The sequence below is a fragment of the Zonotrichia albicollis genome, chromosome 8 (assembly GCF_047830755.1).
Source record: "Zonotrichia albicollis isolate bZonAlb1 chromosome 8, bZonAlb1.hap1, whole genome shotgun sequence".
Taxonomy (NCBI): Eukaryota; Metazoa; Chordata; class Aves; order Passeriformes; family Passerellidae; genus Zonotrichia; species Zonotrichia albicollis.
The window spans coordinates 30,631,687-30,655,534 of record NC_133826.1 but is presented as its reverse complement, the minus strand read 5'-3'; the positions used below and the strand labels follow the sequence as shown (position 1 = coordinate 30,655,534).

Here is a 23,848-nt window from a genome sequence, read left to right as displayed (position 1 = left end):
GGTGTCAGAGAGGGCGTTTCAATTTACACATGCAATTAGAGAGAGTGCAGAGAGGTAACACTTGAAATGTGACTTACAGGACTTGGTGGCTCTCTCTGGCTCCTGATGCTGTGGATGCTCCCAATTTCTGTCTGAGAGCTGGAGTGTGACAGTCCTTCAAAGTAGGGTCTGAACAAGAAAAGCAAAACCCATTTCTTATTACCAAAAACTGACAGGGCAAGTCCACCATACTCAGAGCAAAGCAGCACAACAGTTCCCAGAAGATCTTGCTGCTCCCCAATGGTTCCAGTGAAAAAGGCTACTTTTGAAAGGAGAGGAGGGTGTCCAGGACAGTAAGAGAAGCCAGAAAGTCCAGGCATTCCTGAATTTAGCTTCTGACTGACATACAGCAAGCAGAATTACTGCTTCCCCCACACCCCAACACTCAGCTCCTGGGTAAGTGATTCTTGGGCTAATATACATTTTGTTTCCAGCTTGCATCTGGATTTGGCTGCCAGCCCTAGGCTCCAATTACACATTTGCTCAGTAAGATAAGGTACCACACACAATCAGATTGTGCTTCCACTCCAAAGGCAGCTCATCACATCAGGCTACAAGACTCAATTACGACGTAAGGAACTGATTTTTTGTTGTTGTGGGAAAAAGCTGCCTCAAAGGCATCAACATTTATCACATCCTCTTCAAGATATGAACACCAGAACTGGACCTAGGAAACTACAGAGTGTCTCCCCAGGACCACACACAGCAAGTTCTTACTCCAGCAATCACATTGCCCAGCACAGTTGGCTCCTCAGCTCCAGGGAACAGGATATGAACTCTCAGTGTGCAGAGTGGAACATTTTGGCTTGTTGCAAAGCAGCTGCTTACCACAACACATCTATTTTCAAATCCCTTCATGGCAGGGCCAACCAGCTGGCTGGAATCTTGGGTTAAGCACCAAACACCTGCACGTGCCAGCAGCCCCACCATTTCCACTGCTGCCCCAGTCTATCCTTGGCATCTCCTGGCTCACTGACAGGGAACAGCTCTCTCCACACCCAGAATCTGTTCTCAGCCCAATGAGGTTATTCAACATTATTGAGGCCATAATGACACCTGGTAATTAGCAGATTTAGCAGATGCTGTGCTGACCAGCTGCAGTGGTCAGTGCCATAAGTCTGTTTTTCAGAGCCATCACACACTGAGGGCCTGAGCATGCAACCACACCCCAGCCAGAAGCAGGAGTCAGCTCAGTCTCACGTTTTCAGCCTTTATTGAGCAGAGTGTGACACAGCTGTGTTGGCTCAGAGCTCTGCATCTGCTTGAGACCCTGAGCCAGCAACCCCCAGCTCAGCCCCACAGTGCTGGGACTGACCCACAGGAGCTCTTTAAGAGCAGGCTGGAGCACATCCACGTGTGCTGCAGTCAATGCCTTTGGGCCCTGAGGAATCCACTTGTTTCCTGCAGCTCTGCTTCCTTAATCCCTGCAAAGACTCTCTTTCCACACAGGGTGTTATTACAGGAAAGGTCTTTCCAGAAAGACAGTGTGCCTTGTTCATCCCTGCCTCAGCACACACTTCCTTCCTGGTTCTTCATCCCTGCCTCTACTCCTGCCTTAGCACACATTTCCTTCTTGTTTCTACCTTCCCTGTGCTCAGGTGGCAGGGCAGCAGAACATCTGCAAAGGGAACAAGGAAGAGCTGGGACTGAAGGGAAGTCAGACCCTCCCACACCTCTAGAGCACAAGCTGTCACTCTCATTCTAACATCACCATGTCAGGAGGGGGAAAAAAGCCCACAGAAGAGTGGGAATAAAGCCAAGAGTGGGAATAAAACCGTGGCTGACAAAGCTACAAGCTACCCAGCAGACTGGATGGGGTTTGCCAGCCATCTCTCTGGCCCAGCAGAAGCTGCCTCACACTTACTTTAACTTTGGCTTTGGAGTGCTCAGGACACTGTCATCATCCTCCATTTCTGGCCCGCTGTCACTGGGGTTCTCAATATCCAGCGTGTCATACAGAAGGTCCAAATCCTCCTCCACCTCTGGAACGTGCTCTGCTGGGTCCTGCTCTGAGTCCAGAACCTACACAGGACAAAAAGAGGCATCACCAGCTCTGCTAGGAGCCAGACTGATCCCACACCAGCCCTGCAGGACACCAGTCCTGGCAGTAAGATTCTATTCCTGGTGCTAGGATACTATATCCCAGGAACTTTAAGTACATGAGAAATGCTTGTCTTGGATTAAGCTTGTCAATGCCTGGTTAAGCAGGAGTTACATGTTGGACCAAGCATCCATGAGCATGCCATTGGTTATGTCCAATAAACAAAGCTTTAAAGCTCCAAAGGAATCTCAGTCCTCCTAGAACCAGCACAAAACTCCAGTATTCCCAGCAGTGTAGCCTGTATTGGTTTTTCCTGAGAAAGCTGCCCTGACGCCTCCTGATTTGATACCCAGAAATGTCCACAGGAGGCGCCTGAAACCTGGAGGAGGATCGGCTGCCAGAGCCGAGGCAGGAGAACAAACACCTCCCACTGAACTCGCTTTACACACAGCCCGCAGCAAGCAGGGGCTGTGCCCCGACCAGAGCTTGCTTTTGCAGTGGCAGCTGCAGAAAAAGCATCAGCAGCTGCCTGGGCTCCGAGCTGTGGGTGCTCACTCTGCCGAGCTGGGTTGGCAAGACCAGCAAAGCTGCTTGGAAGAGCAAGGCAGCACCAGGAGTTGCTCCCTCTTTCCCTCAAGCCACAGAATCAGCCCCACAGCCACAGGAGATGACGACTGGTTTTGTGTTGGATACTTATTGCTACACAGGTTTCTGGGGGGTTGGACCTGTTTCATCCTCTCCTGCTCGGACCAAGCAGCTGACTCTTGTGGATTGAGCTCCCCATCCAAGTTTTTCATGTCTTGCCTGGCTGTTCTAGTAAGATAATCAAACAGGCTGGGCTTGAACCTCACAAGCAATACACACCATTTGGACTGCTTGCCTTTGAACGGGTCAGAGATAATTTCAAAGCAATCTGCAAAACTAATGGGTATGCACACAGCTGCCAAAATCTGCTTTTGATAAAACTGCATCTACAAAATGCTTGTTGACATTTAGAAATTGGCCCTCAAGCCTCCCTGCAAAGCTAGGGTGTAAGGAAAGGTCACATCCACTGTGGACTTGAAAACAAAATGAAGGGAACAGAAGGAAACAGGGGAGTGTTCCTGAAGACTAAAGCAAGATGCACCAAGCAGAGGGCAGCACACAAGGCAGGGAAGGTTTACAGAAGGAATTACTCACCTCATCAGACACTTTAAACCTCTTCAGCAATGCCACAACCTTCTGTTTGAAGTTTTGTTGCTGCAATTTAAAGACACTTTTACATAAGTAAAGCATTAAGTGAGCTGTTTTCTCCCAGCCTGCAAGAAGCCAAACACATCTGACACTGGTGCTACCCTGCTGTTTAAAATCAAACAACATCTGGCACCACCTCTCTGCTGTTCTTACACTGAAAATCAGCTTCTCCACACCCATGATAACTTCATTACCACCAATGGTAACTCCCACTCCAACGAGCACTGCAAATCTGAAAGATGGCACTCCACTTTTGGCTGGACACACAATGGATAACAATTTTTATCTGCCAGATCACCTCCCTGTGCCTTTTTGATATATTCCTGGAAAACACCTGAAAGTCAACTTCTCTGATTCTTAGCAAGAGTGAGCCAACATAGAGAACTACCCACTGACTCCAAGAACAAATGTGATTTTTACCACCAAAGCATGATGTTTTTTTTTTTTTTGCAGGAGTTTGCATGGCAGGTTCATTTATTTCACTAGCAGCACTGCTGAAAAGCTGTGGCACTTATCCTCAGCACTTGCCCCATCACACAAATGTTTCTTGAGTCGCACTCCCAGATCCTGGGCACAGCAGGAACCAAGGCCAGAAGAACACAAGGCACACTGCTGCCCTCCCTTTGTGCTTGCTCACCCCCAGGGGCTCCCCCTTTTGCAGATCAAAGAGCTGAGGTCTGCCCAGCCCTTCTCTGATGGGCACATCCTCAAGAAGGGCCCAGGTCTCAGTGCTGGTACAGAGCATCTGGGGTGGCATTCTTGGGTCAGGAGGAAGGGAGAAGGAAATGGCTGGAACTAGAACATTCTGAGGTGAAGAAAGTTGCTCATTTGCTGACTCTCCTGAGGTCCTGCCAGTCCAACTGCCTACTCCCAACTCTGGCCTCAGACCCTTCACACAGACAGCACCCTTCATCTCTGAGCTCCTACCCTGCAGCTTAGGTGAAATAAATCCAGCACACTGTCCCTAGACAGTCCTGTTTCCACCCCCAGTGCATCCCTGAGGCTCAGATACTCTCACAAGAGTGACAGTTCTGCTCTGGCTCAAGCAAACCCAGCCATGACAACACCTGGGGGCAGTTCAGCAGCCCACACAGAGGGACACTCAGCCCATGCAGCAGCCAGGGGGACATGGCCAGAGCTGTTTGCTGGCATGAATGGTTTCACAGAGAGCAGATCTGGTTTGGAGCTGGGCTGATGGCAATTTAACTGGCATCACCAAACCCAGTTTTGCACCAGCTGGACCTCCAGCATCAGTTCAGAGGTCAGGGCTGGAAGGGTTTTCCTCTTATGGGTTCCTTGCTCAATACCACGTGGTGGATTTTGTTCTGACTGATCACTGTTCAAAGCAATACAGACACCAAGGGTATGAACTAGCACACTCCTGGTCTCACAGGAAGGGTCTTTATAGTGACAGATTCAGGTCAAAACAGGGTTTATCTCAGACCTCATCAAAACGTGGATTTCAGAAACAGCCTCAGACCATGGTGTGGTGAAGCTCAAGTCCCTGCTGCACACAAGTGCAGCTTTGCAGGCACACCCATGCTTGTGGGGGAGGGTGGACAGCCACATGCATCTTTCTAAAGCTTCTATATATACCATATCCAGCTACTTCTCTTGTCTCAGCACCACATGCACCACCTGAAGTTTATCCATCAAGCTCCAACCCCTGACTAAGCCACTCCATTTTGAGAACTTCCCACTGGCCTCTCCCATGCAGAGCATTCCTTCACTTAGAGCTACTTTCAGGACTTACATGAGCATGGATCCTGCACTGCCTCCTTCATGGGGATGGAATTTCATACACTTGCATGATTTTTGGAGCTCCTTAACCTTGCAGCCAAGGGACACTCAACACATGCACACACCTTGGATGGTCCCACTGCCTGAACTGGCTGCTTTTTCTAACTCTTCACATGCTGTGACCATGCCCCCAAGCTCCATGCTGGGCCAGCATGCCTGGTGTCCCACAAGCCACATGCACTGCACATCCTGGCCAAAGGCCATCAGTGTTAGTAAAACTGATTTCCACCGACCCTGGTTATGGACGTCGTTCTTACTATCGATCTCCGCTGCTTCTTGGGCTTCCCCATCTCGTACTCATCATCATCCAAATCCTGAACAGAAAGAGGAGTCCCGTGTTACCTTCGTCATTCTGAGACACATGACCATGCCAAAGTGTTCTTTCTATGCAGATGAACCTGCTGCTGTGTCTTCCAGGCATCCAGCATTTGCCTTAATTGCAGTTATGATGGTAGAGGGGAAAGGAAGTGAGACAGGTCTGCAGGGACAGGAATAACAGCTTGGAGAAGCAAAACAGCCCTAGCTCTACATTCAAGGAACAAGGACAGTCACAGCCCCACATCTTGGTGGGTCCCTCTCTCAGTCCCCTCTGACAGGTGATGCCAGAGTCTGAAGGCAAGTAAGACCCAAACTCAAAAGCATCTCGCATCTACTCAGGGATTCTCCATAAGGACCTATTGTGAAAAAGGTATTAAAGACTAAAGGCTGCCTCAGACCCCACTGGCCCTTTAATTACAGCTAGGGATCCACATGGGCTCTTTGAATCCAATAAGCACTATAGAAGCAATTAAATTACTCCCTGACCACTAAGCAGAGAAGCACAAGGATGCCAATGTTTTTCCAGGGAGCTCAAGTCCAAACACATCAACAGATAAATCACAGCATGATAGAAGAAATGGGTTACTGTGCAGGCCCTCCCAGTGCAGCTGAACACCTGGTAACAGTCTCACACTGGCGTGGTTTAGATCCAGAAATAGGCTTTTAGCTTCAAGCAGGAGCTGGGAGTGCACATGCTCCACTGAGCCCTCTGAGGGAGAAGCCATGCCCTGAACAGTACCTGGCCCTGCACGGCATCATCACTGGCCTCCTGCTCAGAAGAGAAGCTCTCGTACTCTTCCTCGGAATAGTTGTCTGAAAGGGAAGGAAAGAGGGGAAAGATCCTGTGAAACTCCTTCAAGGTCTCATCTCAGGAGCAGAAAAGGCCAGCTGAAGGCACAAATCAAGAAAGGAGGCACACAAGGAGAAGATAAATTAGCAGGCATCTATCCCTGCTAGAACCAGTGAGATGGGAATTGTCTGGAGGAAAGGAATGAGGAGAAACACACCCAGTAAGAAGGAAGGACCAGGACACAGAGAAGGCTCCTCCTCCTCTTAATAAGAGGAGGAAACTTCCTCCCATTGGAAAGCATCAACCACCTGGTAGACAGCAGCAAGTAAAGAGGTTTCTCCACAAGGGGAAATTCTTTTTCCCCCTAACCTGTGCATAACTGACTTAAAGGGGCAAGTGAAACACGACAAAACCTTTATGGAAATGGCCCTTCAGGTGAGCTGCCTGGCCCCAGGCTGCAACACACAAACACCACATGTGCACTGCCTTCAGCAGGTCACTCTTCCAGCAGTGACACATAAAAACATCACCACAAGCCTGAACCCAGTGACTTCCCTATACAGTGCACCACATCATGGATTTACACTCATTAAGCCAGGCCATCACCCCCAGCAAAACATGCTGCAGGCTTGCAGGTCTCATTTAAGTTAATGAAATTTATTGCAGGATACTCAAAGGAAAAAGAAGATGGAAGAGTAGCTTAACTGTGAATCTCCTGAACACAACACTGATAGCCAGGTGAGAAGCTACAGGCTCCCAAAACAACGACCAATAATGCTGGGAGAGCACTGGTGAGGACACAGCCAAGCCTTGCTGATGGCTCAGGTGTGGTGTGGCATGCAGGAGAAGCTTTGACAACTGTCCCTGTCACACTCCCTGCCTGCACAGCAGCACTTTTGCAAAGTGGGTTTTCTTTGCACTGATCACTCATAGACACAGCAACTTGTGCAGAACAATCCTCATTTGTCCCAGGAAGCATCCAGGCCCAGGTGGGGTAATTTAACTCCAGCTGGCTCAGGAGGACACTCAGTGGTCCTCAGAGAACGTGGTTGGACTCTCACCTGTAGACTTGATTTTCTGGCTGGCCTGCATCGTGCTGTCCTCATGGTCAATTGGCTGACTTGACAAGGAGAAGATCCAGATTTCTGCCACCTTCACTGGAGCCTCTTTGATGTTACTGAAAAGGCTCAGAACCTGGCCACCTTCTGTAGGGTGCTGCATCACCTGGGACAGAAATTAAGCAGAACAAATCTGCATTTAAGTGTATTTAAACTTGTATCATTTGCATACTACTAAGAGTTATTTATGTTAATGGAGTTACTCTACATTTCCAGGACCTTGTAACCACAGGAGCCACTTGCAGGCAATCCACGAGGCTCGTTGAGATTTTATCTGACTGCTAATGAAAGTGATGGAAGGAAACAAAACAAAATTCTGAACTTAAGAGCTGATTAGCTCACCCTTGAAGCAGAGTACTTGACTACCTCATTACTATGTGTTTGCTTCCCCGGCACAGAACTGATTTGAATTATCAAGTTACCCACCTTCTGAACATCTAATTAAGGAACTTGATATTGTCTTAAAACCAAGCAAAAGAGCCGGTAAAAGCAAAAAATTTTGGTGAGATACAGATGTAAAGTGCCTCCTAAAGCAAAATATCCTTGCTGTGGAGAGCTGACACACAAATCTCAGAGGAACTGGCCACCAACCACAGGACAATGAAGCAGCAGGGCATGACAAACAAGTCAGTGGTGGAGGCACAGGGACCTAAACGGACCTGAGCTGATGAGGAACACGTGTCCCCTGCTCTGATACTGCTCACTCTCAACTCCAATTCACTGCTCTGTTTCAACAGCTTAAGAGAACTTTTTATATTTTTTTAAAGAAATGAGTCAGTGGAGTTTAGGGGTCATCATCCTATAAACTCCAAAGGGGAGGGGAGGGCTTGTAAAATCAGTTTTCCCGAAGACTTCAATTTCATAAATATTCCAGATGAGCTGGAAAGCAACTATTTCCTAACATGGTGAACCTTTGAACATTTTTGACCTTCTAACCCCAGTCAGCTGACATTACAAACAGACATAAGAAAAACCACATGTAGCAGCAGCAAAATGCCCAACACTCAGAAGTTCACCAGTGACTCTAATTAATGGGCCCACATGTTTTCTGCCTTACAGCAGTATTTACTTTCTGCTTGTCCAACAAATCAAACAGTGCAGGAAAAATGTTAGCTGCAACACCATGCACTTGGCCAATTCAAATAAGGAGCTCACCATTCACTGCAGGACTGAGGGAAGCTCTCTTTAGAGTGAATTATTTAATATAATAATAACTCACCACAGAGTAACACTGGCTTATTTTGGATAAAAGTCATTTGTTGACAGAATGCAGTCTGATGAAAAATATTGGTGTGAAACTGAACTTGCTACTGCTAAGCCCATTTCTAAACACTCAGACACTGAAACAGCAGAGATTAAACAGGGCATGAAGTAACAAAGCATGGAGCTATGCCATTCAGAAAGCCTTTGTGAATAATTTATCCATACTTGACTCCAGCATTAATTTTATCATTTACTTCTCATGAATAGAGCTCCACCTAAATTACCAACAGCCATGAAATAACAATGGCCAAGGGTTTTTCAAGTAAAATGAGAGAAATTGCTTAATCCTGAACTCTCATACTGTGGCACTGAGAAGCACAGAAAATCTTGCTTTAATTTTACCACTTCTCAGGGTTGGAAGACTTGCCCAAGTGACTCTGTCTCGTTCTGCACTTTTGATCTGGACCCCCTAACTCCAATAAAGCCACAAAACAACAACAAAACCCTCAAAAGGTCACAAGCTATCCTTGTGAAAGTTTAGCCATTAAGAGATGAGGCAGAAAACGCTCGATATTATTACTCAGTAATAAAATCTGGTTCAAATATTGCCCTGTGAATATCGATTGCAGCTATTTGAAACCCTGTCAGGTCCTTCTCAACGAGGCAGGTGACAAGAGTGGGTTTGGAGGGAAGGGAGGATGTCCAGGTGTGCAAGCAGAGAGCAGCTCACCTCAGCCATGTTGATGCATCCCACAGCCAGGGTCTTGTAGCCTAAAATGGTTCTGTTCTTGTAGCGCTTGCGCCGCTGCAGCATGATCTGGAGCTTGTTGCCTTCTCTCTTCAAGAAGTGAGGGTACTGAGGTGGGAAACACAGTGCAAAAGTTCATTTTGCTTCCTGGGCAGTATCTCCCAAGCTTCATGGATAACCTCCATTCCTAAGGAACAGCCCCAGGACTTGCCTGCAGCTCACTCACACTCAGTGCACAGCTCTTCATTATCCTGGGGAAGACTCAGACAGCTCAGACAGGCACTCCAAAAACACAACCCAGGCACACAGAGCTGCTGCTCAGTTTGGGAAGGGCTGGGCCCAGGGGGATGAGCAGCCTCCAGGAGACACTGTCCCCAAGAGCTGATGCCCAGGGGTGGAGAGCCCTCAGTGCTGCCCTGCACAAGGCAGGGACAGCCACAGACCCCACACTCCTGGCAGGACACTGCCTTTCCCCCAGCACAAGGACACTTCTCAATTGGTTGTATTTTAATTTATTAAATAAAGAAAAAAAAAACCTGTCCTACTGCCAGGTTATGTTGCAGAGACATAAATCCTCCCAAGGCATGTTCCATACAAGAAAATACATTTGTTTATACACCTCCTCCCAGAAAATACATTTGTTTATACACCTCCTCCAGGAACAGAAAGCTGTGAAGCCAAGCAGAGACTATTAGGGAATGAGTAAGGCTAACCACAACCATAACCATGAAGAAGGAGCTGTCCAAAGGAAGAAAAGTCTTCAAGGAATGATAAAGCAGCAACCTGACCAGTTCTCATCCCAAAAAGAGATGAGACTGGGACATGTGCTTCAAATACATAACATAAATAGTACTAAATAACCAGCAGACAGGAGAACCTAATTGCCAGGATCTCAAAGAGGACATTCCCAAGCAAAGGATACTTCTTTTGCAGGGAAGAACTACTTTCTTTTTTTTCCTTGGGACATTATGAAAATTAACTTCCTGCCCATCAAAACACTTGATAAAGTCAAATAGCAAACACCCCCAGAAACCCCTGAGACACTAATTTGCAGTGCAGAGCAAGCCTGACTGCTCTGCAGGGGGCTGGGAGCAGTGGCCACCCAAACAAGAATACTAATTAGCTGATCTCCTGCTCACTGCCCAAGGCATTGCAAAGAGATGAGCAACAACCCACCTGACTAAAAGACAATCCCAAAACACACAGAGCCTGTGACCCTACAGGTGTGCAACATCCCTAAAGAAGGATGGAATAAAGTTACGGGAGAGAAAGGGCAGGAGGGGCTCAAAAAGCCAGAAGCACCTTTCACACTCAAATTTACCATTTCCTTGCTTCTGGGGCACTTCCACATGTTGGAAGGGCAGCAGGGAAGGGGACTCCTTGTTCTCAGTTTCCTCCTTGCTCTCAGTTCACAGCATTTGAGCCACACCAAGGCTGCCTAAGTACAAACCCAGAACTGAAGTCCCAAGTCACCCTTGGTGCCAGCCAGCTCAGTTTGAATGTGTCCAGGTTTTTGGGAGTATACAGCTCAAGTCTACAGATGTACAAGCTTCTGTTTGTCTCAGCTGTACTGCCTGGCCTCCTCTGATGAGCATTCACAGAGGGGGAAAAGGAAGGAACAGACTCAGGCCACCGAGCTCCTCCATCAAGAGCAAGGCCCTCCAGAAGAAAAGATGAGCTATCTGATAGCACAGTCCAGCTTTTTTAACACCAGCCATGACTTATCAACTCTCCAGAATTGCTTCAACACAAACTTTTCAGTGACTGTCAGTCCATGACAGAAACTGGAGAAGAAAATAGTTTGGCTCAAAACATTTGAAAGCTTTTAGAGGGAGCACCAAACACCTCAAGGCACCTCTGTGGGGTGAGAAAATGCACACACCAGAACAGTGAGAGTCAAGGCAAGACTTTTTCTGAAGCCCCAACAATGTAATCTCTCCCATCTGGAAAGGTTTATGAGATTAAAGACAGGAATTAAGTGCAGAGCTCTTAATTAATGCCAGAGAGCTGTGATGTGCCATCATTTCATGAAAAATCCTTTCCTTAGGATTTTTCCTCCTGAGAAGCTGGCAGGCCTCAGGAACAAAATGTAAACATTTATTATCTGCTGCTGTGGAATGCAACAGGTGAATCTGTGATTGGTCTCATGTGGTTGTTTCTAATTAATGGCCAATCACAGTCAGCTGGCTCGGACTCTCTGTCCAAGCCACAAACCTTTGTTATCATTCTTTCTTTTTCTGGCTTCTGATGAAATCCTTTCTTCTATTCTTTTAGTATATTTTTAATATAATATATATCATAAAATAATAAATCAAGCCTTCTGAAACATGGAGTCAGATCCTCATCTCTTCCCTCATCCTCAGAGCCCTGTGAACACTGTCACATTGTACCAGCCAGCAGAACACCCCAGCTCAGCTCTGCCAAGGGAACTCTCCCTGCAAAGGACAGGAATGTCACCCAGGAGAGGGAACTGAGCAGGCAGGCAGCACAAAGGCACGAGGGGCTGCAAATCCAGGCAGGCAGCACAGAGCCAGGCACAAGGTGTCGAGAGCTGACCGTGCAATATGGAGATACTGACTGCTGCAAGACAACAAAACCCTGCTCTGTGACACACACATGCTTTTACTTTGGGCCCATCACCACTCTCAAATATATCCCAGGCACTAAATTCAGATTGGAGCTGAATTCAGCTATGGCTGCTAGCTAGAAGTAGCTCTCAGCCATTGCCCAATTAAGCAGCAGTAACAGTTGCCATAAAAATCCAGCTGTGCTGTTTCATGAATGCTTCCCAGGCCTTTCTGCATCCAAGACCACCAACCCTTCCTGCAGCCAGAGACCAGCAGCTCCTCTGTGCTTTAAGCTCACTCACCTCTGCTGCGGGCTCAGTGTCACAGGGATTCCTCTCCCCTGCTCTGGCTCAATCCCCAGCCCCATCAGGGGAAACAGTTAAAGGCAGTGCTCTGCACCCTGCTGCAGCATTGCTCTGAGCCCCAGGAAAAAACCCAACACACCACAATCCAAATGAATTCAAAAAGATCTGCAGACCTGGCTCCTTGCTGACACAGGACTGGCAGAGGGAGACCTGGCTTGTCTTACAGCTTTGCTCCCAGCCACGGGAAAGCTGCAGCCATGGGATGCAGGTGTGGATATTCCTGGCATCCTTGGTTATTCCTGTTCACAAAGCAGGGGATGCATTGCTGCAATTAACCCAGCCATCTGCAGGGTTATCATCTGTCTGCAGTGAAAGCTTTCCTGCTTCACTCTGCACAGGTCTGGGTAGCAACCAGCCTCACATCATCACCTGAGCCTTTCCCCTTACCACATCAAAGTCCTGAAGTCAAGCTCTAACCCACAGTCACAAAACACAGACAATCCAGGTACAAATGCTCCTGAGGTCTGTCTGCCTCTGCTCTATGTGTGCAGGATCCTCTCTCTCACTTTCAGCAAGCCAGCCCTTATTTACCTTATTTCCCTGCTCAGGAGGCAGCACCAGGGCAGCAGGCTTTGGAGAAAAGAGGAACCAAAAGATGCAGTTGTTCCAATTCCCAGCTGTTCCTGTGACTCCAGAGCCAGGAGTAACTATGAGCACACTGCTCCTGCTTCCCCAAATGGTGCCTCCCTCAGCAACTGCAAATCACAGACTCACCTGACTCATTGCTACTCCTGCCTTCTGTCAGCCTGACACTGCACACCACCCTCATGGCTGCCATCCTCCACTGCCTGCTCATTAACAAGGCAACAAAGGGCAAAAAAGAGCAAAAAACTTGCTTGGCTTCAGCTCCTGCCACAGCCATGCCTTGAAGAGGAGAGCCTGCAGAGCCTTCCTGCTCCAGGATGCCCTTGTGGAGGGGCTGGGAGCCAGCACCCTGAGAGGAGATTCAGACAAGCTGTGCTGCTGCTGCTGCTCACCAGGACCTGCAGCCAGAGCCCCCAGGCAGCCCTGCATCCCACCAGGCAGCCCTGCATCAGCTCAGAGCCCCCAGGCAGCCCTGCATCCCACCAGGCAGCCCTGCATCAGCTCAGAGCCCCCAGGCAGCCCTGCATCACCTTAGAGCCCCCAGGCAGCCCTGCATCCCACCAGGCAGCCCTGCATCAGCTCAGAGCCCCCAGGCAGCCCTGCATCACCTGGAAGCCCCCAGGCAGCCCTGCATCCCACCAAGCAGCCCTGCATCACCTGGGAGCCCCCAGGCAGCCCTGCATCAGCTCAGAGCTACCAGGCAGCCCTGCATCCCACCAAGCAGCCCTGCATCACCTGGGAGCCCCCAGGCAGCCCTGCATCAGCTCAGAGCTACCAGGCAGCCCTGCATCCTTCCAGGCAGCCCTGCATCACCGGGGAGCCCCCAGGCAGCCCTGCATCCCTCCAGGCAGCCCTGCATCACCGGGGAGCCCCCAGGCAGCCCTGCATCCCACCAGGCAGCCCTACCCCACCTGGGAGCCCCCAGGCAGCCCTGCTCCAGCTCAGAGCCCCCAGGCAGCCCTGCATCCCACCAGGCAGCCCTGCTCCAGCTCAGAGCCCCCAGGCAGCCCTGCATCCCACCAGGCAGCCCTACATCACCTCAGAGCCACCAGGCAGCCCTGCCCCACCTGGGAGCCCTGCATCACCTGGGAGCCCCCAGGCAGTCCTGCATCCCACCAGGCAGCCCTGCATCCCACCAGGCAGCCCTGCCCCACACCTGGGAGCCCCCAGGCAGCCCTGCTCCCTGCAGCCCAGCCCGGGGGAGCAGCAGCAGCCCCGGCAGGAGCAGCCCAGCCCAGCCCTACCTGCAGAGAGAAGGTCAGGGCCAGCTCTGTCTCCACGTGTCCACTCGGGGGCAACACGATCTCGTGGGAGCGCAGGATGCGCTTGGAGCCCTGCAGGGAAACAAAGTCCAGCGCTTGTGAATTGCCCCGAGGCACCTCTCACATCCCATCCCAGCCCTGTTTACTGCACACCAGGAAACGTTGTCAGGGACTACCACACAGAAGTGAACGGATGGCTCTGACCTTGTACTTCTGTGAAATATTAATGAGATGAAAGGGAGATATTTGACTAATAAAGATTTGGGCATATTTACTGTCCCTAACTGCAACAATGCAGCTTTTGTTCTGCCAAACCCCAGCACTGAAAAGCTGTGAGCCAACCCCCATCCCCGGAGTCCAAGTCTCCTATTTTCACTGCAGCCAATAGGTACAAGGCTCTTGTCTCCTGGGTCTGGAGCTGCAGCATCATGCTTAAATCTCTGGTGTTAGCCATGGCAGACTGGGCTTTTCTTTTTGTGCACACACCCCTCCCCGGGGAACATGGGGACTTCAACCTGTTTAAACAATTGCCAGTAGCTAGGGATATTAAAGAAAAAATTCACTAAGCATCTCGGTGGAGTCTGGAGATTTAATGTATCACAGGGCAACTCCAAATGAACCCTGTGTGTGGGCTGCCTTATGCTAACAGAGTTACCAGGCTATTTACTGTGTGAGCATTTCATTCCAGGCAATATTTGAAGGAAAACTAGCAGGAAAACATGACAGACTGCTGCCTAGCAAACCCTTGTGCACTGTTCAAACACAGTGCAAGTTTCAGAGGTCTCTGGCTCAGCGTTCTGCTGAGGCTGCAGATCTGGCTTTGTCCAGACGGGCACAGAACTGGAGCTCTCAAAAAAGCAGCATCTGGGAAATCAGAGACAGACTGGGGGGGTAAACACCTCCAAGCTACATCCAGGGGGAAATGTGGTCTGCCCCATCAGCCTCAGAGAGCATCAGGAGATGAGACAGCAGCAGAGCCTTGTCTCCATCCCCTCCTCCCCAAAGGCAGGGCTCAGGCTGTGATCTGCAGCCCTGCCTCAGCCCTGCCCAGCTCCAGCTCCTCTCTGGGAACACCGAGGTGCCTGAGCCCCAGCAGATGTGACAGCACACACAGAGCAGAGCCAGGCACCCAGGGGCTGCCCCCAGGACAAAGCAGCACACGTGCCAGCCAAGCACAGCCAGCCTGGCTGCTGGCAGCAGCAGCAGCTGCTCCATTTGTGCAAAGCTCCTAATGGCAGCAAGCTTGCTTTGCTGGTTACGCAACCAGAACCTAATGAAAGCCCAAATATAGCTGCTTTTAAAAGAGCACAGCAGATAAACAGAGCAACGGCTCAGGAAACACAGCTGACAACTCTTTGAACATCTCTGCTCTGGAGGCTGCAAGGAAACATGGGAGATGCAGGTAGGATGTTCTCATTAGGTCTGGATTCAGTCATCCCCTCTGGAAGGGCTTTGCTGTCTGACAACTCTAGTGCAATTCCCCACACAAAGGCAGTCATTTGACAGAGACCTCGTATCTGATGATCCAGTGCCACCAGCCTCAAACAAGAGCCACGTCAGAAACCTGAGTGCTGGCAAATAAAGCATCCCTGGAAAAGCCTGTCAGCATCAGCATCATAACCTGCAAGCTCTGAAGGGATTTTTAACAGCAGGCCCTGCTGTGGAGAGGACTGCTCAGCTTCCAGTGTCTGAACCCTGCAGCAGTGCAGACCACAACCCACACACAAAATGGGATGTGAAACTCCCACATATTAAAATTCCCTTTGGATCTGCGGGTCTGGGCAAGCCTTCCCCTATAGAAAGTGTAAGCAGCAGTAATCTGGACAGGAAAAGAAGGTCTTGCTCTAATAAAAGCTTCTGAATTCTTCAGCCCAAGTCTGGCACTCTCTGGGCACAGATCAGTCTCTGACAAGCCTCAGGTGCTTACAGTGATGCATTCATCATCCAGGAGTACAAACATATGGAAAGCTTTCAGCCTTGATAAGCAGTATCTGACAGCCTGGAAACCCACAGCAGGGCTTCTTCTGAGGCAAACACAAATCCAGGTGTGTGAAGCAATTCCCTGCCTTTCTGCCCTCTGCTCTGGGTGCACAAACCCCCTCCAACATAAGAGTGGCACATTTTTATCCCAGCTGGACCACTCAGAGATGCGAGACACCAATTAAATCCTCAGCTATGTGTTTTTCCTTCCCGATTTCACCTTCCAAACGAGACTTTGCTGGCTTTGACACAACCAGCTCTCTGCAGGGGTTTGCCTAGCTCCTCATTTGAAAAGCAGCAGCTTTCCAGCCCAGTTAATGTTCTACTTATAGGTCTGCCAGGCTTTTCCTGGTTAAGCACTTTAGGGTGTGCAGAGATGGGAGCACGTGGGCCCAGGCGCTGCTGTGACGCACCGAACCCCCTTCCTTCCCCCTCCAGGCAGAGTGACCTACATGGAGGCACCTCATTAAATGGCACAAACATCTGCTCTGAAGTGGGCTATTTACTCAGGATGACAACTGTATTTTAGGAAAAGCAATTAGTCTGCACAGGCACCCTACAAACCCACTGACAAGCTTGGCTACGGACTCGACACAGCAGAGCTGCCCAGCAGCAGGGGAAGGCCCACACTCCCCCAAACCAAGACCCAGTTACCACGATGTTCAGCCCTAGACTGCTAAACAGAGATCCAGGCTGGGATTTAGTGCCAGCTCAGGAAGAAAAGGGGACATGTGATCTGTGAAGAGCATTTTTACGTGCAGATAAGCTCATGCTGAGCCATTGGTGAAGAATATTCTTCACTTATAACAGTGAAATGAGTTTGGAACGTGGGAGAAGGGTAAGAAGAGTCTACACAGATCCAGAGCACCCTGATGGCCTTGGGAAGAAGTCTGTGGATGCAACGTGGAAGCTGCAGAAGTTGAAGAAGTCTGTGGAACCTTAGCTGAGGCAGAGACCTCTGAAATTTGAAAGCTCAGTCTGGGCACCTGCCAGAATTCTTGGTCAAACACCACAATTCTTAGAACTGGGCAGTAATTACCTGCATTTTGACAGCAATGACCCCGGAAATAAGCTCCTTATCCAATTCCTTTAAGACTACCAGTTTCTTTAATGTCAAGCTGCACAACCTGCAAACAGGAACAGAAGAGAAACAGTTACAATCACGCCTGAAAAAGGAAAAGCTCTGATCAGATTTTACACACAGCAGTATCCCAGTTTGAGGGAGAACAGGCTCCAGACACAAGCCCCACGCTGATACAGACAAAGACAGCAGAAATATGTGAGGCTTCCTTGGCTTCTCAAGGCTGAACTTCTCCAACCTTTCATAAATACAAGGAGGTGGGCAGGGGGTGCATCTGTCTCTGATACAAACCCATGGCCACACGAGAGCCCCAGACAGCACTGGCCTCCACTGACCACAGCCTGGGAACCCTTGCTTTGAGCCAGACCAAAAGTTTCAGGGTCAGAGGAATTAAATTCCAGCAATATGAAAGCATAGGGTCAATCTAATTTTAAACTTGTCCACAAGGCTTTCCTAGATTGTTGGCTTTTTCAGTCTCAGACTCCTGGCTCCCAAAGATCTCGCTGCCACCTCTTACTTGTCAACCCACACATTCTTGTGCTCACCCCCAAACAAAAGTGCTAGCAAGTGGCTCAGGCAAGGGCAGGGAGAAAAAAAGGAAAGAGAAAGGAGAGGACTGGAGTGGTGCCCTCTGGCCCTGGTGCTCACATGCCACACATATGCAAGTAAATCACATTCTTCACCCAGGCAATGCTACATTGTTCTGCTTAGAGCTGTTTGCACTTCTGCCTCCCAGCACAGGGAGCAGACGGAATTCAGCCTCTGCAGCCCAGTTCAGGCTCTGGGTAACAGGAACCTTGGGGCTGTCACAGTTTCACAGAAGTTACCACCAGCCGGGGGAATTCAGAGGCATACCCCTAAACAAACTTCAGGCAAAGATAAACCTGAAGCCAAGACAGCTCAGTTTGAGGATGGCAGAGGCCAGAGAAAGTTGCTGGGCGGGCTGTAGTGACTAGACATCATCTGTCACGCTGGCCAGGAGCCAGCACTGCTTTTGTGTCAGGTCCTTACTCCATGGCATGGGCATCTCTGGCAGGGAATGTTAGCAGGCATCAGCACTGCTCCTCTCACACCTACTGCCGAGCTCTTTCTCCCAGACCAAGTGTAACATCAGGGCTGTTCATGGAGGGGTGAAGTCCAGCAGGAGATGGGAATGAAAGAGGAGCTGGTGCTGGATTTTGGCACAAGTGCCACTGACTGAGGCCTGCACCTGAACTACGGCACTTCACTCTGGTGCCAGGTAATGCAGCACTGCCAGGCTGACTTGCACCTCCACCACCTTTCCCACTGATTTGCTGCAATGCCTGAGGGCAGACAGGATGCGCCTGGGTGTAAAACAGCAGGAGAGAGGCAGCTAAAGGCTCTTCCCAACAGCAGTGGGGGCAGGTGTTGAAGCACGTAGCGCTGCTCTCATCCTGAAGCACCCGTGGCTCTGCCTGAACTCTGGTCTCTCACACAGGGCCGGCAGCAGGGAAGAGCCAGGCTCGTGGTCTGCACTCCAGCACCTCCCCAAACACATCCCTGCCAGGACAACATGTCCCTGCTCTCTTCTCCAGCCCAACCCATGCCATCTGCTCTCCCTCCTCACTTGCAAAGCTCTTGTTCCTGCTAAAACCCCCAAAAACCAAGAGAAGAGAGGACTACAGCTCTGTCCTTTGCAGAGCTTTGCATTACAAGACAGCACACCAGAGATGCTGCAGAAGTCACCAAGAGGTGGAAAACCCAGGACTGTCAGGGTCTCTGTCCCCTCCTGTCCCCCTGTGTGCACTGGGAGTCAGGTGAAGCAGCATCTCCCAACCTGGAGCACAGGAGAGGGTGCTGGCTTTTCCTGTGCATCCCAAAGGAAACAGCAGCACAGACACACACACGTGGGCCAGCACCTGCAGGAGGGAGGCTGTGAAGCTGTTTGCTTTCCTTGTAACGCTGGAGCTGGAGGACAATTGTGCTCAGCCTGCCAAAAGCCACAGAGCTCCAGCCAGTCAGGTGCTGAGAGCAGAGGTAGGACAACACACTGGCATTGTCTCAGCTGACAAGCAAGGAACAAAGGCCTTTTCTCTGCAGCCCCCAGCTCCAGGATGGAAAAGGTACGGGAAGGAACAATGGTGTTCTCAGCACACAGAGCAGAGCACAAGGAGGGCGTTCTGCTCTCCGCCGGGCATTCCTTCAATTCATCATTTATGAGCTTTGATCAAACCCTGCGGAGCACTTGCTGCTTGGGGGGAAAAAAAAAATTAAAAAAATTAAAAGCCTCCTTTACAGTGATCAGAAAAACAAAAGCAGTTTAAAAAGACATGGGACACATCTGCTTTCTTCATCCCCCAGTGCTGGGCTGCTGGTACTAAAAGGCACTTCACACAAAAAACAATGGAATGTTTATCCTCTCCATCGGCGGGGGGCAGGGTGTGTGGGGGATGGATAAAAATCAGTTTAAATCCCATCAAATCACTCTTACCCTCAACACACTATTTCAGTCTTAAGTTGGCAGCTTACAAATCAAAGCAATCTTCAGGACACGTGGCAGAAAGGGGCCATACCTCACTCAAATCACATGCCAAGTGTGTCCCTGACACCAGCATGAGGATCCCAAACTGCTCCCAGGTCCAGCGAGGATCTGTGTGCCAGAACTGCCTCTGATAGCACTGCACCTATCTTTCACCAAGGTTTTACTGTGCTCCCAGCAAGTCTCAGGGGTCAGAACAGGCATCAGCCTCACAAGCCACTTCTATCAACAAGCCTGTTAGGTTAAACACCAGCAAGTCAAACAGAACAGACATGGCTGGAGCTGGAAAGACGTGGAGAGAGAACAAGGCTACATTTGGAAGTGCCTGATACATATAGATATGATCTCTGTGAACACAGAGAAAATAACCTGGCACACACAAGGGGAACTGAGGGAGCCTTAGGTCTGGAGCTGAAAGAACCTGAAATATTTTGAAAGCCTGGGACTGCAATTCAGGAGGTGCAGAGAAATCCTGTCTTTGCACGTTTCAGCAGTGACCTACAGCTGCACAAGGAGAGTTCAGCTAGCAAAAGCACTAAGTTAGCTGAAGCAGACTTAAATAAGGACAATGGAAATCGGAGAGCCAATATTTCCACTCTTTATTGAAGGTTCAGTGTCGATCTCCCTGCCAGGAGCTCAGCTGGGTCCCAAACAGCAGCAGGAGCCTCTGTCTCTTCTGGCCCCCACAGCAAGCAGGCACCAAGGTACTTTGGCCTGGTCCTGTTCTCAGGTCAACAAATCATGAGACACCTTAATGCTACAGTAAAACTCTGTATTTTTACATCACTGCAAGAACAGAGTCGTGAAGACAAAATTCGACCTGCTAATGCAACGTGTGCTGAGCAGCTTCACCACAAGCTCTCTGCTTAAGGAGGCAGCTCTCTGCAAGGAACACAACATTTTGGTAACTGAGATGCAGCAAACGTGTCCAGAACAACCAAGGAAAGTGTGGCATTCTTTACTCACTGGATGTTTTGCTTTTGCATCCCTCTGAGTAGGAAGATCAGGAAAATAAACCCCCTCCAAGAAAAAGTCTGCTGGCTGAATTAAATGTCTGTTTCTCCACAGGGAGCACAGTAATTGCACCGAGACCTCGTTCACGCAGAGACAGTCGAATCAACAGGAAGGAAAAATTAAAAATTAAAGACCTGCATTTTAATTAAACCCCACAGAAGCAGAGAATAATAACAGGATGCACCACAGTTATAGGGGACTCCCAAGTACAAGATGGGAGCTGGGGCAGGAGGACTGTAGCACACAGATAGCCTTTGTGCAGGTTAAGAGCTGTGAAGAGCTGTTCCTAGAGAAAGTGTTCCATGCCAGGAGCTCTCTCCTCTGAAAACCTCAATCAGCCCAGGGCTATAAGGAAGGAATTGGTTTCTGTTTGGCCACTGGACAGTTTCACCTCATCCAAGCTATTTCAGCATTTCAGGACAGCAAGCAGCCTCCTAGCCCTGTGCTCTCAACGTCCACGCTGAGTGTTTTGCTTCAGGCTGACACTTTACACCCACATCAGTCCCAAAATAAATCACGAGCCATGGAAGGAGAACTGGAGGGAGACACCCCCCTACACTGCTTGCCCAGACAAACAGAGCCATTCTGCACATAGCTCAGGGGTGTCTGTGCAGGGGAGGCCCCAGCCCTGCACAGCACTCTGGGGACACAGCTGCTTCAGGAAGGTTTGCATGTCTGCAGCACACCAGCAGCTTCTCAGCAAGAAAAGAACAGCACACAGACAAACCTCTTGCTGCACTCACACACCAAAGGCAGGGCTCTGCATTGCCCTAGGAGCCAGCCAGGGGAGAAGGCAGGGCAGAAATACTGTCCCCTGATGTCACTGACACAGCAGGTGTGGGCTCTGGTCAAGGGCAGCAGCAGAGCCTCGGGAAGATGCTTCCTCACTTTCCAAAGCTCAGTGAGACAGCTCCCTCAATATCCCCGGTCCCATTGTCAGGGAAGCTCCCAGGCAAGGTGAAATCAAAAGAGGAGGCAGAGGTCAGGCACCCCAGCTTCTGTCATGACAGAAACATAACCTGACTAACCTGCAAAGAAACCTAATAGTCCTTCATTCACATTTCCCACCACGCTGAACTTTAATCAGCTGTTCTGGCTATAGATCCATTTGAGTAAGGTTTAAGCAGCCAGGAAAAAATTGCAGAGCCAGTATTTTCATTACTCTTCTTCTCAAGGATCTTGAAATCCTCTTCCCAGCATTCATACAGAGAATTAAGCTCTTAAGATTCTGGAGACTAAGATCTATAGAAATGCTGGAGCAAGCAAGTCTTGTTCAGCCAGGTATGAGGATGGCAGCTTATTTTACACAACAGGTTCTACCCAGGACCTCACAAGGACACACATGTACAGCCAGACACTATCCTTTTATAGCTGAAGTACTGTCCTGCTCACTCCAAATACATTACATACATGCCTACTCCAAACTGAGCAAGCAAAAGGGGGTGGGTGTGTTAAAATTTTGCAGATCTGCAGAATTTTTACAAGATCCTAGAACTCCACACAGGCACATTTGCTACCTGAAGTGAATATAACCGAGGAGTAAAGCACATCTGGGCTTAGATACTCTAATCCAATGTAACAATTGGAAAATGCTGAGAGATGTCTTCCTTCAGTAGGTCAAGACATTGCTGGCTGGCTCTAGGGCACTCACCAAGGGCACAAAGAGATCAGGGTCCCTGCAAGCCAAATAACCCTGGGTGAAAAGGCAGAGTTTGCATATTCCATTGCCACTTCTCATCTCTTAGTGCTTCAGTAATCTGGGAAGGAAAGGGCACTGCTGAGACACACAGGTGTTAAAGCCAAACCTCCACAGCTCCACACACCCTTCAGGGAGCCAAGCAGAATTCCTTGTGGCAGTTGTGTCACACACGTGACGTGTTCCAAGTCACACCTGCAGGGAATCAGCCTGTCTGACACCAACTGTTCACCTCCAGCTAGGTGCTCTGAGAACCAGCAGCTTCCTCTCCCTTTAGGAAATCCTCTCAGCAAGAGCAGGGGTAGCTCTTCACACATCTGTTGGGCTCAGTTGGATCTCAGTTCCTGCACACACTGTTATACGTTGGTTTCTTACTCTTCAGTTGGATGATTTCAAATCCCTTTACAGGGTGACTTAAAGGAAGGAAAAAAAACCCAACCACTGACAAAACAGGGATTAAATCTGTTTCTCAGACAGGCTATGGAGTATAAAGGAGTTGGTCAAACTCACCTGTGTTCACACCATGCTGCCTGCAAAGCCAGGCACGGGCACAAATGTAGTTAAATATTCTCCTGATTTGCCTCTTCCAAACCCAGCATCCAGAACAACAGGACTGCACAGCATCCTGATACCAAAGTGAGCACCAGTTAAAGTGCTTGTGCTACTGGTGAATTATGTTTGATCAATGTTTTCAAAGTTTTGAGGCAGTAGGAAGAAGCTTTGTTAGCTTTAAAGAATAAAGTCAGCAAATATTGAAAAGTTGATTCACGGTTAAGGCTCCTTTGACAGACATCAGGATGACATTTTCTATATTACAGATGACACTCACACATTTGATATTTGTTGGGTTCATTCAGTAGCAGCTGGAGCAGCCAGAGGCACCACCAAGGAAGGAGCTGGAGGCAGACCAGGCACAGCCACATCCATCACACCAAAGGTTTGTGGCAGCTCACGGTCTCACAAGCTTGCAGGAGACACCCATGCACTGCAGTGGAGTTCAGAAATGCCAATCTCCCATTTGAAAACCTACTGACCTCTGCCAAAACCCCACTGTCAGGGAGGGGGAGCCTTTAGGATGTGGGCTGGACATTTCTGTAGCTAGGGCTTCATTTCTCAGCTGCTCGGCCTCAAAGGCACAACCCACAAAGTTTACGTGAGCCAGCCAGGGCGGAGGGCAGCTCCCACCACACGCCTCGCACATTGGCAAAGAAACACATACACAAATGAGCAAATGAACACGCCCTAGACCGAAAGGAGACTCAAAAAAACAAATCGGGGGTGGGGAGTGAAGAGGAGAGACCTTGGCAGCCGCAACAAACCCAGCAGCCCTCCACTCCTTGGATGCCTTCCTTATGCAACCTGCCCTAACAGCAGTGCCTGTCACACAGCACTGAGCACCGGGACTGCCCATTGCAGGTGTGCTGCAGAGCCCTCCTGCCTGCCCACAGCCTTCCTAGCCACCCTGAGCCCTCCAGAGCCAGCAGGGGCCACAGGAAGTCACCGGCAGC

General features: G+C 49.6%; 1 protein-coding gene across 10 annotated transcripts in view; it reads right to left on the bottom strand.

The window, feature by feature from the left end:
• PACS2 (phosphofurin acidic cluster sorting protein 2) overlaps positions 1 to 23,848 on the bottom strand; it is a 77,516-nt gene that overhangs the window by 33,571 nt on the left and 20,097 nt on the right. For 7 of the 10 annotated variants that reach the window (XM_074546493.1, XM_074546498.1, XM_074546494.1 and 4 more), the window contains exons 2-10: positions 17,089 to 17,176; positions 14,052 to 14,141; positions 9,273 to 9,398; positions 7,283 to 7,445; positions 6,171 to 6,244; positions 5,347 to 5,427; positions 3,260 to 3,319; positions 1,904 to 2,061; positions 78 to 168 (exon numbers count right to left, since the gene is read on the bottom strand). In XM_074546493.1, the coding sequence (XP_074402594.1) occupies positions 78 to 168; positions 1,904 to 2,061; positions 3,260 to 3,319; positions 5,347 to 5,427; positions 6,171 to 6,244; positions 7,283 to 7,445; positions 9,273 to 9,398; positions 14,052 to 14,141; positions 17,089 to 17,176 (931 nt within the window). The remainder of the gene's footprint in view (positions 1 to 77; positions 169 to 1,903; positions 2,062 to 3,259; positions 3,320 to 5,346; positions 5,428 to 6,170; positions 6,245 to 7,282; positions 7,446 to 9,272; positions 9,399 to 14,051; positions 14,142 to 17,088; positions 17,177 to 23,848) is intronic. The other 3 variants (XM_074546496.1, XM_074546497.1, XM_074546502.1) reach the window with 1 other exon arrangement.